The 13276-nt window shown below is 45.2% G+C and overlaps 1 protein-coding gene across 1 annotated transcript; it reads right to left on the bottom strand.

Annotated features, from left to right (window-relative positions):
- Nucleotides 1-5499: 5499 nt before the first annotated feature.
- Nucleotides 5500-7082, bottom strand: LOC123151254 (uncharacterized). Its single transcript, XM_044570997.1, has one exon. The coding sequence runs from the start codon at nt 6918-6920 to the stop codon at nt 5820-5822; it is 1101 nt and encodes a 366-aa protein (XP_044426932.1). The 5' UTR covers nt 6921-7082; the 3' UTR covers nt 5500-5819.
- Nucleotides 7083-13276: the final 6194 nt, after the last annotated feature.

Below are 13276 nucleotides of genomic sequence, written 5' to 3' on the forward strand. Positions count from 1 at the left end.
TGGTGGGCATAGATGGAACTTTGTGCACGTCCACCACCAAGTCCTTGCTTCCGGTCATATGATTTGTAGCTCCGCTATCGAGCAACCATGATCCACCACCGGAAGCAAACACCTAAAAGAGATCAATGCTTGGTTTTAGGTACCCATTTTGTAATGGGTCCTTTGATGTTAGTAACAAGGGTCTTAGGAACCCAAATAGAGCATTCAATGTACTCATGAAGAGAACCAACAAATTTGGCATAAACATGCCCATCACTAGCACGACATAACACATAAGAAGGGTTAAAATCGCCGGCTTTGTTGAGAGGGGTGACATTGCCCTTCTTGACATTGTTCTTCTTCTTCTCCTCGGGGGCACTCTCTCCCTCCCTCACAAAGGTTTGCATGAGGGGAGGAGGTCGTTTGGTCTTGTCATTCTTCTTCTTGTTCTTGGAGTCGGGCACGTACCCAACCCCTTCCTTGGCCACACCTCCCTTTTGGTTGATCAAGAGATCGTTGAGGTTCTTCTTGCCTTGTATGCAAGTCGCAAGACCTCTCTCAAGTTGCTCCTTCAACTTCGCATTTTCCTCAACAAGATGCATATGCTCACAACACGGGTTAGTAGTATTTGCATTATCAATTAAAACCATATGAGGAAAAGTTGCTTTCTCCTTAGTTAGCTTCACTTGGAGTTGATCATGAGACTCCTTGAGACTAGCGTGAATACCCTTCAAGGCCTTGTGGGCCTTGTCAAGTATATCAAACTCCTCTTTGAGTCTAGCAAGATCAACCCCGAGTTTGGCCTTCTCGGAATTTAGCACACGAGAAACAATGAGGACATGATCATAATCTTTCTTTAACTTAGCATGATCAACGTTGTGTGACTCCTCAAGAGCCAAATGAAGACCACGCTCTTCCTCAAGAGCATTGGAAAGATCCGAAATCTTATCGGCAGTCACGACTATGCCCTTCCATCTTAGAGATGATGTCTTCGTGAGCCTCGATCATGTCATTGGCTTCACCAAGTTGTTCCAAGAGAGCAACAAAGTGCTTCTTGGATTTTCCCTTGAGTTTTCCCATAAAGGCCTCAAACTCGTTAGCCTCCACATTAGCTCCCTCAAGTTCATTAATGATATCCGTGGGGGAAGGATGATTAATGATGGTAGTTTTGATGTTGGAGGTTACCTTGTTGGTGGCTTTAGCCATGAGGCACTTGGAGGTGATGCTCTCATTGGGTGAGTCGAAGAGAGACACCCGTGACGTTGTTGCAATGGCAACGGAGGCCATGGCAACCGACTCATCATCTTCATCATCGTCATCATCCTCATTGTACTCTTCTTGCACAACCAAAGCCTTGGGAGGAGTCTTCTTGGTGAAGTTGTTCTTGTTGGGGAATGACTTGGCCTTGTCCTTTCGGATGAGCTTGCCACCATTGTCTTCCCTCTTCTCATACAGGCATTCCGCAACGAAATGACTCACGTTGCCGCAATTGTAGCAAGTCCTTACACGTTGCTTGCCCCTTGTGCCACTCGAGTTGTTTTTGCTAAAGTTTGGACTCGAGTTTTTCTTGCTCCAAAATTGCCTTGAAGCAAGTGCCATGTGTTCATGATATGCATACTTCGTATCATCGGGGTTGCTCTCCTCTTCTTTCTCTTCTTCTTCTTCAACGCAGACCTTGGCCTTCAATGCAAGATTAGGCCTCTTTGCCCTTTGGGAACGAAGCACCGCATTGTCGGCGGTCTTGTCCAGAATGTTCATGGCCACAAACTCATCCAACACTTCGCTTGAGGTCAAAGTGTGGAAGTCCGGTCTTTGACGAATGACGGAGGACATGGCCTTGTGATAGGGCATCATTGACTTGAGTAATTTGCGCTTGATCCAATTGTCATCCGTGTCCTTGCTCCCGTGATCTCGTAGTGAGACCGCGAGTTTGGTTACTCTCCGATAAAGCTCACGAGGTTCTTCATCTTCTTTCATTACAAACTCATCGGCCTCATCTTGTACCACTTCATAGTTGGAGCGTTGAATGCTTGCACTCCCCAATAGAGAGAGACAACACAATGCCATGCATCCTTGGCCAAGGCGAAGGGACGAAGATGAGGTAGGTCTTCGGGTGGAATTGCATCTTGAATGATGAAGAGAGCATTCTCATTGAATTGATTATCTGCGGCTTCTCGAGGAGTGAAGTTGCTTGGATCATGTGGATAGAAAACTTCTTCAATGATTCTCCAAAGGTTAGTGTTCACATGATTTAAATGACGTTTAAAGCGGTAAACCCAAGAATCAAAGTCCTCATTTTTCACAATCTTAGGAGGAGGACCGGCATGATTCAAATGAGTGGAAGGAATCGGTCCACCATAAACAAGTGGTAGTTCCACATGGGCAAAGATGTCGGTGCCATTCTTACCACTAGAAGAAGGTGCCTTTTCACTACTAGCTTCCCCCTTGTCGGGGATAGCATCCGTCACCTTGTTGGCGGGATCACCCATTTTCAACGGTGCGGTGGATAGTTTAAGCCCCTCAAGAAATTTAGTAAACATGCTCTCAACTTCGATCGTCATGGAGGTTTTCAATGTCTCCAAGGCCACATTGAACTCCTCACGAGAGACCGAGGTTCCCCCATCGCCCGTAGACGAGACCGGATTCACACCGGAGTGTTCCTCCACACCGTCTACGGTATCAACCATACTCTTTGGATGGTAAAGTCCTTAATAAAGAAACGACGCTCTGATACCAATTGAAAGGATCGATATGGTTGACTAGAGGGGGGTGAATAGGCAACTAACAATTTTTAGCTTTTCTTTAACAATTTAAACTTTGCATCAAAGTAGGTTGTCTAGATATGCAACTAAGTGAGCAACCTATATGATGCAACAAGGATAGGAACACAAGCAAGCAAGAGATATGAAACAAATAAGCTTGCTCAAGTAAGGGCACGAGATAACCAAGAGTGGAGACGGTGGAGATGAGGATGTGTTGCCGAAGTTCCTTCCCTTTAAGAGGAAGTACGTCTCCGTTGGAGCGGTGTGGAGGCACAATGCTCCCCAAGAAGCCACTAGGGCCACCGTATTCTCCTCACGCCCTCACACAATGCGAGATGCCGTGATTCCACTATTGGTGCCCTTGAAGGCGGCGACCGAACCTTTACAAACAAGGTTGGGGCTCTCTCCACAACTTAATTGGAGGCTCCCAACAAAACCACGAAGCTTCACCACAATGGAATATGGCTCCGAGGTGACCTCAACCGTCTAGGGTGCTCAAACACCCAAGAGTAACAAAATCCACACAAGAAAGTATGGGGGAAGCAAATATCCTTTGGTGGAAGTGTAGATCTAGGTCTCCTCCTTCAATCCCTAGCAAATCAACAAGTTTGGGTGGCTAGAGAGAGAGATCGGGCAAGAGATCTTGAGGTGCATTAATGGTGGAGTGAGAGGGGTCAAAGGTGAGTGTGGTAGGTGGGAGAAGCTCTCTTAAATACCAACCCTAAAAATCCAACCGTTGCTGCGCTTTTAGCCCCGCAGCGGTACAAGCAGTCTTTGTCCCGGTACAACCGGGACTCACGGTGTAGCTGCAGAACCCTACCAGGCGGTACAATCGGGCCACTAGGCGGTGGTACCGGTTAAGAGAATGACCGGACCAACCGCCCAGCCACCGCACAACTACCGCCTCGAAACAGAGACGAGACCGGTACTTGAGCGGTGCAAGACCGGAACAACCGCATGGCTCTGAGCTCTTGGAAGGTGAAGTTCTGAACGGAAGAACCGCTCAGACCACTGGTGGTACGGGTCAACGAGGATCGACCAGATCAACCGGGCCACCACCGCCTGAGAACCGCATCAGAACAGAGCCTTGAGCGGTACTTGAGCGGTGCATGGCCGGAACCACCGTCCTAGCCTTTGTTGAGCAAGGTGGCGGTACCACCGCCCGGAGGCAGCGGTACAATCGCTCGGTCAAAGCTGGAGAGCGTCAAGGTCCAGTGGTACAACCGCTCCAGGGAGCGGTACAACCGCTGGGAAGAGCAGAAACAAGAGGGAAAGACAGGGGGGAACTCTCTCTCTCTCTCACAACTGAGGAAGACAAGGAAGGGGTGAGGAAAATGTACGTGAACTGATTCCCCCAGAGCTTCCTAATGAGGATTCCCTCTTGATAGTACGGGTACTCTACGACCAAAGAAAATAAAAGCCTAGAGGACACGTCTTCGATCTTTTCCTTCGAAAGGCAATAGCAATCCGATGTAAGCCTAAGCATTGAGAACCTGAAACATATAGCATACGATTAGACCACAAAGGGTTGTCATTATCATCCAAAACATAAAGTAGGAAAATGCCCTTTCAGGGTGCCCTGCTCCCCCTAAGGTACGTGTGTTTGCATGGAAAGTGGTGACCAACTCATTGGCTACATGGGCCAACAAACTTTCTCGTCATCTTGTGCTTACTAACATCTGTCCCCTTTGTGGTGTGGAACGAGAGGACGGGTTCCATGCGCTTTGCACATGCCCACTAGCTACAGATTTGTGGCGTGCCATGGAGGTGGATTGGCCCATCCCAAAGCTTGAAGCAATATGTAATAGTGGGCCGGAGTGGCTGTTTACTCTCCTGGACCCCCTGGATGATACGACACAGATGGTGGTCCTCATGACCATGTGGCGATCCTGGTACGTCCGCAATGAGATTAACATGGGAAGAGGCCACCACCCACAGAAGTCTCTCGCCGCTTTCTTGAAGGGTATATAAGCTCGTTGTTATGCATCCATCAATACCCACATGGTGATATGGAGAGGGGGAAGATGGTGCTGCAGGTGACCCGGCCGGCTACAGCCCCGAGTGCCACCTCGCAACAGGAGCTGCGGTGGATTGCCCCAAGGCCGGGTTGGACGAAGCTAAACACCGATGGGAGCTATGTCCCGTCGACAGGTGCTGCTGGAGGTGGCATGATTCTCAGAGATGGAGGAGAGATCATGTTTAGTTCATGCAGGGAAGTACGCACATGCGAGAACAGTCTTGAGGCGGAACTGCTTGCATGCAGAGAGGGATTGGACCTGGCGGTGCATCGGACTAGCCTGCCCATTTTGGTGGAGCTGGATAGTGTTGAAGTGGTACGTATGCTCACAACACATGTGGTGGATCGATCGCAGCATCGTACTCTCGTGGAGGAGATACGGAGCATAGCCACGTCGGCGAAGAGGGAGATCTTATTTAGTCATTGTAGACGATCACAGAATAAAGTTAGCCATGAGCTGGCCGTGTATGGCCGAAGCACCCCAAGCACTGCAGTGTGGTTGTACTCTGGGATGGACTTTGTTGTAAACCTTTGTGCGGCTGAGAAGCCTCCTTGAGTAATGAAAAATTTCCTTTTCCCCGCAAAAAAAACATAGGTATTAACATAAATGTCACATAAGCAAAAATGGTAAGGTGACAAGTAGTTAATGAGAAGAGAGGCAAATCGAGTAACATAATATGTTACCCTCACATAACACTTCCTAATGTAAAATGAGTCTACAAAGTAATAAATAAAGGCATCTATGTTACCACTATAAATGATTTATGATCTGTACATGATATTAAATCTGTACGCAGAATAAAAGATACACATGCACGCAGGTACGCATTGTGAATTTGGAGGCCTCGCCAGTCACCAGAACCCGAGGTCCAAAAGGGATTTCCGTACACTCATACACTATAGTGGTATATAGAAGAAGGCAGACTACTACTGTACATAGCTCCAGATTTCTAGGTCGCCAATGCTACTGTATTGAATTGCTCTGTTCTTATCAGTCCAAAATCGAAAAATCGGTACTGCAGCAACCAAGAGTGAGATCTGCTGCGTAGCTCTGGCAGCTTTCATCTCCGGCGCGCCTCCAGTGCCCTCTTCAACTCCTCCCCCACCTCGTCCGGCGCTGGCATCGCTGAGTTCTCCGCCGCTGGCTCCTTCCCACCGCCCCGACGATCCGGCTTCACCGAGAACCCGTGATGCGGCTGTGGCGGCGGCCTCCCTACCGCTGCCACGGACGCGGCCCTGCCGCGCCCGATCTCGGTGCGCAGCTCGTCCACGGCGCGGCGGAGCATCCCGCTCTCCGCGTTCATCGCCTCCAGTTGCCGCCTCATCAGTGAGAACCCCTCGCCGTCGGCGGCGTGACCCGCTCTATCCAACGCGTCCGTGGCGTCGATGGCAGGCAGCGAGACATCTACATCTGCTTTGCTGTCTTTCTTCTTGTCGGCGTGTGGCGCCTGCTCGATGGAGATCTTGTTGATGACCAGCAGCGGCATCTTGCAGACGGGCACGCGCGCGTCCTTGCGGTCGTCGGCGAACGCTGCCTGCAGCCCCGGTGGCGCGCGGATCCCCCAGTTGAACCGCATGCTCGCCCTGCCCCAGAGCGGGAGCACGCTCCTCGTGGTCAACCGCATCCCGGACAGCAGCGCGCCGACGCCGCCGCTCCTCCCCGCCGCGGCAACGTCCGCCGCGAACCCGCTCCCGCTCAACGAGAACGCCTTGTAGCTCAGCTCGTCCTCGCGGTCGCGCCCTTCGCCGTCGGAGACCACCCCGACCGTACGGGGCGGAGGAGACGTGGACGACCGGAGCGTGTGGGAAAGTGAGAAATCGCCAAGGCGGGGCTTGAGGAGGAGGAAGAAGCCAGGAGATCCAGAGTTGGCAGAGAGGAGGTTGAACTCGGCGGCGAGGAAGAAGGGGGCCCGGACAGGGGAGCCGAGGGCTCCGGCACCGGCGCGGATGGAGATGGCGAAGGGGAGACCAGGGTCGTTGGGGCGATACGATAAGCGGAGAGCTGGCCCGGAGGCGAAAGCGGTGGAGAGATCGAAGCGGAGCTCCCGGGGATCGCCGCCAGCGGAGAGGCCGGACTGGAACGGCAGCCCGAGCACGCCGATCGGCACCTTGGCCCGCATCAGCGGCCGGTCGTCGTCGCGGAACTTGATAGACGCCTTCATGGTGTTCGATGTGGGTGGTGTTCGATGTGGGTGGCTAATCGGGGCTTTGATTGGTCGGGGAGGGGCGCGCCGCCTGCGCGCCGGCGAGATGGGTGGGGAGCGGGGGAGCTGTGAGCGGATGGATAGCGAGTGTGTGGGTGAAGAGGGGGAATAGGGGGCGGGGGCAATTTCGGTCATTGTTTTTTCTGACTGAGTCGATGCTTGCTACGAGCAACAAAAATACTAGTCAAATAACTAATCCAATTTAAAAGATTCATGTTAAGCATATCTAAATGATAGCACCCACACGTATGGCAGAGAAAATTATACAAACCACTTATTTTTGGTGTTAGGGTTGCACAAAACACCTATTTTACAGGTTTCTGGCACAAAACATCATATATTGGGGCAATTCGTTGCAGTTAGGTCTAATCCATCATTTGTGTGTGTTAACATGATTCCTGACAAGTAGGTCTAGTTTGTAAGTGCACCGGTGGCAAAAACCAGTCGCATCAACAACCAACTAGAACTATCAATATCTCACAATCCTTTGCTCAAATTGAGCTGAATTTTTCCTAGAATATTAGTGAGTGCATGTATGATTTATTGAGAGTTATTTTTTCATTTAAAAAATATATTAATTTGAGCAAAAAAATTGAACGGAGCCAACTAACGTTGCAAATATCTTACAAACTATTGGTCCAAATGAGTTGTGTTTTTTCAGAATAGTATTGGATACAGGTGTGATTTACTGAAATTGATTCGCATTTCTTTTGAAAATTTTAAATTTTGAGTAAAAATATATATGAGCCAATATAAACTACCAATATCTCATTATAATGTGATCCAAATCAGCTAAAACTTTCTAGATTCATCACTTGTTACATCTAACTAGTACCACACCACAAACTTCCGAATGACAAAACATAAGATTGCTAGACAAATCTAAAAAGATTCATAAATAGCCACAATATTCATAAAATAAGATCAGTAGCACCAAAACATGGAAGATATTGTTGCCATCGGGCTTTACCATCCAAGTAGTCGCCATATGGCCATTACAAACATCATCAAGTCTCACACACCAAAATATTACTGCCATGTGGTTTTATTATTCAAATACATCCCAAGTTGCAGTATAGGCATCACGTACTCGAGGCTGGACTTGAAGTGAAGTAGGAATACACTATTTTGCGGCGGACGTCATCCCATGTTGGGACGGCGCCGCCTGCGCGTCGGCGAGATGGGTAGGGAGTGGGCGAGCTGTGAGCGGATGGATAGGGAGTGTGTGGGTGAAGAGGGGGAATAGGGGGTGGGGGCAATTTCGGTCATAGTTTCTTCTGACTGAGTCGATGCTTGCTACGAGCAACAAAAACACTAGTCAAATAATTAATCCAATTTAAAAGATTCATGTTAAGCATACCTAAATGATAGCACCCACACGTATGGCAGAGAAAATTGTATAAACCACCTAATTTTGGTGTTAGGGTTGCACAAAACACCTATTTTACAGGTTTGTTGCACAAAAAACGGTATATTGGGGCAATTCGTTGCAGTTAGGTCTAATCCATCATTTGTGTGTGTTAACATGAATCCTAACAAGTGGGTCTAGTTTGTAAGTGCACCGGTGGCAAAAAACCAGTCACATCAACAACCAACTAGAACTATCAATATTTCACAATCCTTTGCTCGAATTGAGCTGAATTTTCCCTAGAATATTAGTGACTGCATGTATGATTTATTGGAGTTATTTTTGCATTTAAAATAATATTAATTTGAGCAAAAAAAATTGAACGAGCCAACTAACGTTGCAAATATCTTACAAACTATTGGTCCAAATGAATGTGTTTTTTTCAGAATAGTATTGGATACAGGTGTGATTTACTGAAATTGTTTCGCATTTCTTTTGAAAATTTTAAATTTTGAGTAAAAATATATATGAGCCAATATAAACTACCAATATCTCATTATAATGTGATCCAAATCAGCTAAAACTTTCTAGATTCATCACTTGTTACATCTAACTAGTACCACACCACAAACTTTTGAATGACAAAACATAAGATTGCTAGACAAATCTAAAAAGATTCATAAATAGCCACAATATTCATAAAATAAGATCAGTAGCACCAAAACATGGAAGATATTATTGCCATCGGGCTTTACCATCCAAGTAGTCGCCATATGGCCATTACAGACATCATCAAGTCTCACACACCAAAATATTACTGCCATGTGGTTTTATTATCCAAATACATCCCAAGTTGCAGTATAGGCATCACGTACTCGAGGCTGGACTTGAAGTGAAGTAGGAATACACTCTATTTTGCGGCGGACGTCATCCCATGTTGGGACGGCGCCGCCTGCACGCCGGCGAGATGGGTGGGGAGTGGGGGAGCTGTGAGCGGATGGATAGGGAGTGTGTGGGTGAAGAGGGGGAATAGGGGGCGGGGGCAATTTCGGTCATTGTTTCTTCTAACTGAGTCGATGCTTGCTATGAGCAACAAAAACACTAGTCAAATAATTAATCCAATTTAAAAGATTCATGTTAAGAATACCTAAATGATAGCACCCACACGTATGGCAGAGAAAATTGTACAAACCACCTATTTTTGGTGTTAGGGTTTCACAAAACACCTATTTTACAGGTTTGTCGCACAAAACACCGTATATTGGGGCAATTCGTTGTAGTTAGGTCTAATCCATCATTTGTGTGTGTTAACATGATTCCTGACAAGTGGGTCTAGTTTGTAAGTGCACCGGTGGCAAAAAACTAGTCACATCAACAACCAACTAGAACTATCAATATCTCACAATCCTTTGCTCGAATTGAGCTGAATTTTCCCTAGAATATTAGTGAGTGCATGTATGATTTACTGGGAGTTATTTTTGCATTTAAAAAAATAATTTGAGCAAAAAAATTGAACGAGCCAACTAACGTTGCAAATATCTTACAAACTATTGGTCCAAATGAGTTGTGTTTTTTTCAGAATAGTATTGGATACAGGTGTGATTTACTGAAATTGTTTCGCATTTGTTTTGAAAATTTTAAATTTTGAGTAAAAATATATATGAGCCAATATAAACTACCAATATCTCATTATAATGTGATCCAAATTAGCTAAAACTTTCTAGATTCATCACTTGTTACATCTAACTAGTACCACACCACAAACTTTCGAATGACAAAACGTAAGATTGCTAGACAAATCTAAAAAGATTCATAAATAGCCACAATATTCATAAAATAAGATCAATAGCACCAAAACATGGAAGATATTGTTGCCATCGGGCTTTACCATCCAAGTAGTCGCCATATGGCCATTACAGACATCATCAAGTCTCACACACCAAAATATTACTGCCATGTGGTTTTATTATCCAAATACATCCCAAGTTGCAGTATAGTTATCGCGTACTCGAGGCTAGACTTGAAGTGAAGTAGGAATACGTTCTATTTTGCGGTGGACGTCATCCCATGTTGGGACGGTGCCGCCTGCGCGCCGGCGAGATGGGTGGGGAGTGGGGGAGCTGTGAGCGGGTGGATAGGGAGTGTGTGGGTGAAGAGGGGGAATAGGGGGCGGGGGCAATTTCAGTCATTGTTTCTTCTAACTGAGTCGATGCTTGCTACGAGCAACAAAAACACTAGTCAAATAATTGATCCAATTTAAAAGATTCATGTTAAGCATACCTAAATGATAGCACCCACACGTATGGCAGAGAAAATTGTACAAACCACCTATTTTTTGTGTTAGGGTTGCACAAAACACCTATTTTACAGGTTTGTTGCACAAAACACCGTATATTGGGGCAATTCGTTGCAGTCAGGTCTAACCCATCATTTTTGTGTGTTAACATGAATCCTGACAAGTGGGTCTAGTTTGTAAGTGCATCGGTGGCAAAAAACTAGTCACATCAACAACCAACTAGAACTATCAATATCTCACAATCCTTTGCTCGAATTGAGCTGAATTTTCCCTAGAATATTAGTGACTGCATGTATGATCTATTGGGAGTTACTTTTGCATTTAAGAAATATTAATTTGAGCAAAAAAAATTGAATGAGCCAACTAACGTTGCAATATCTTACAAACTATTGGTCCAAAAGAGCTGTGTTTTTTCATAATAGTATTGGATACAGGTGTGATATACTGAAATTGTTTCACATTTCTTTTGAAAATTTTAAATTTTGAGTAAAAATATATATGAGCCAATATAAACTACCAATATCTCATTATAATGTGATCCAAATCAGCTAAAACTTTCTAGATTCAACACTTGTTACATCTAACTAGTACCACACCACAAACTTTCGAATGACAAAACATAAGATTGCTAGACAAATCTAAAAAGATTCATAAATAGCCACAATATTCATAAAATAAGATCAGTAGCACCAAAACATGGAAGATATTGTTGCCATCGGGCTTTACCATCCAAGTAGTCGCCATATGGCCATTACAGACATCATCAAGTCTCACACACCAAAATATTACTGCCATGTGGTTTTATTATCCAAATACATCCCAAGTTGCAGTATAGGCATCACGTACTCGAGGCTGGACTTGAAGTGAAGTAGGAATACGCTCTATTTTGTGGCGGACGTCATCGCATGTTGGGACGGCGCCGCCTGTGCACCGGCGAGATGGGTGGGGAGTGGGGGAGCTGTGAGCGGATGGATGGGGAGTGTGTGGGTGAAGAGGGGGAATAGGGGGCGGGGGTAATTTCGGTCATTGTTTCTTCTAACTGAGTCGATGCTTGCTACGAGCAACAAAAACACTAGTCAAATAACTAATCCAATTTAAAAGATTCATGTTAAGCATACCTAAATGATAGCACCCACACGTATGGCAGAGAAAATTGTACAAACCACCTATTTTTGGTGTTAGGGTTGCACAAAACACCTATTTTACAGGTTTGTTGCACAAAACACCGTATATTGAGGCAATTCGTTGCAGTTAGGTCTAATCCATCATTTGTGTGTGTTAACATGATTCTTGACAAGTGGGTCTAGTTTGTAAGTGCACCGGTGGCAAAAAACCAGTCACATCAACAACCAACTAGAACTATCAATATCTCACAATCCTTTGCTCGAATTGAGCTGAATTTTCCCTAGAATATTAGTGAGTGCATGTGTGATTTATTGGGAGTTATTTTTGCATTTAAAAAATATTAATTTGAGCAAAAAAATTGAACGAGCCAACTAACGTTGCAAATATCTTACAAACTATTGGTCCAAATGATCTGTGTTTTTTTCAGAATAGTATTGGATACAGGTGTGATTTACTGAAATTGTTTCGCATTTCTTTTGAAAATTTTAAATTGTGAGTAAAAATATATATGAGCCAATATAAACTACCAATATCTCATTATAATGTGATCCAAATCGGCTAAAACTTTCTAGATTCATCACTTATTACATCTAACTAGTAACACACCACAAACTTTCGAATGACAAAACATAAGATTGCTAGACAAATCTAAAAAGATTCATAAATAGCCACAATATTCATAAAATAAGACCAGTAGCACCAAAACATGGAAGATATTGTTGCCATCGGGCTTTACCATCCAAGTAGTCGCCATATGGCCATTACAGACATCATCAAGTCTCACACACCAAAATATTACTGCCATGTGGTTTTATTATCCAAATACATCCCAAGTTGCAGTATAGGCATCACGTACTCGAGGCTGGACTTGAAGTGAAGTAGGAATACGCTCTATTTTGCGATGGACGTCATCCCATGTTGGGACGGCGCCGCCTGCGCGCCGGCGAGATGGGTGGGGAGTGGGGGAGCTGTGAGCGGGTGGATAGGGAGTGTGTGGGTGAAGAGGGGGAATAGGGGGCGGGGGCAATTTCGGTCATTGTTTCTTCTAACTGAGTTGATGCTTGCTACGAGCAACAAAAACACTAGTCAAATAATTGATCCAATTTAAAAGATTCATGTTAAGCATACCTAAAAGATAGCAGCCACACGTATGGCAGAGAAAATTGTACAAACCACCTCTTTTTGGTGTTAGGGTTGCACAAAACACCTATTTTACAGGTTTCTGGCACAAAACACCATATATTGGGGCAATTCGTTGCAGTTAGGTCTAATCCACCATTTGTGTGTGTTAACATGATTCCTGACAAGTAGGTCTAGTTTGTAAGTGCACCGGTGGCAAAAACCAGTCACATCAACAACCAACTAGAACTATCAATATCTCACAATCCTTTGCTCGAATTGAGCTGAATTTTCCCTAGAATATTAGTGATTGCATGTATGATTTGTTGGGAGTTATTTTTGCATTTAAAATGATATTAATTTGAGGAAAAAAACTTGAATGAGCCAACTAATGTTGCAAATATCTTACAAACTATTGGTCCAAAT

This window comes from Triticum aestivum, chromosome 7A (assembly GCF_018294505.1).
Source record: "Triticum aestivum cultivar Chinese Spring chromosome 7A, IWGSC CS RefSeq v2.1, whole genome shotgun sequence".
Classification (NCBI taxonomy): Eukaryota; Viridiplantae; Streptophyta; class Magnoliopsida; order Poales; family Poaceae; genus Triticum; species Triticum aestivum.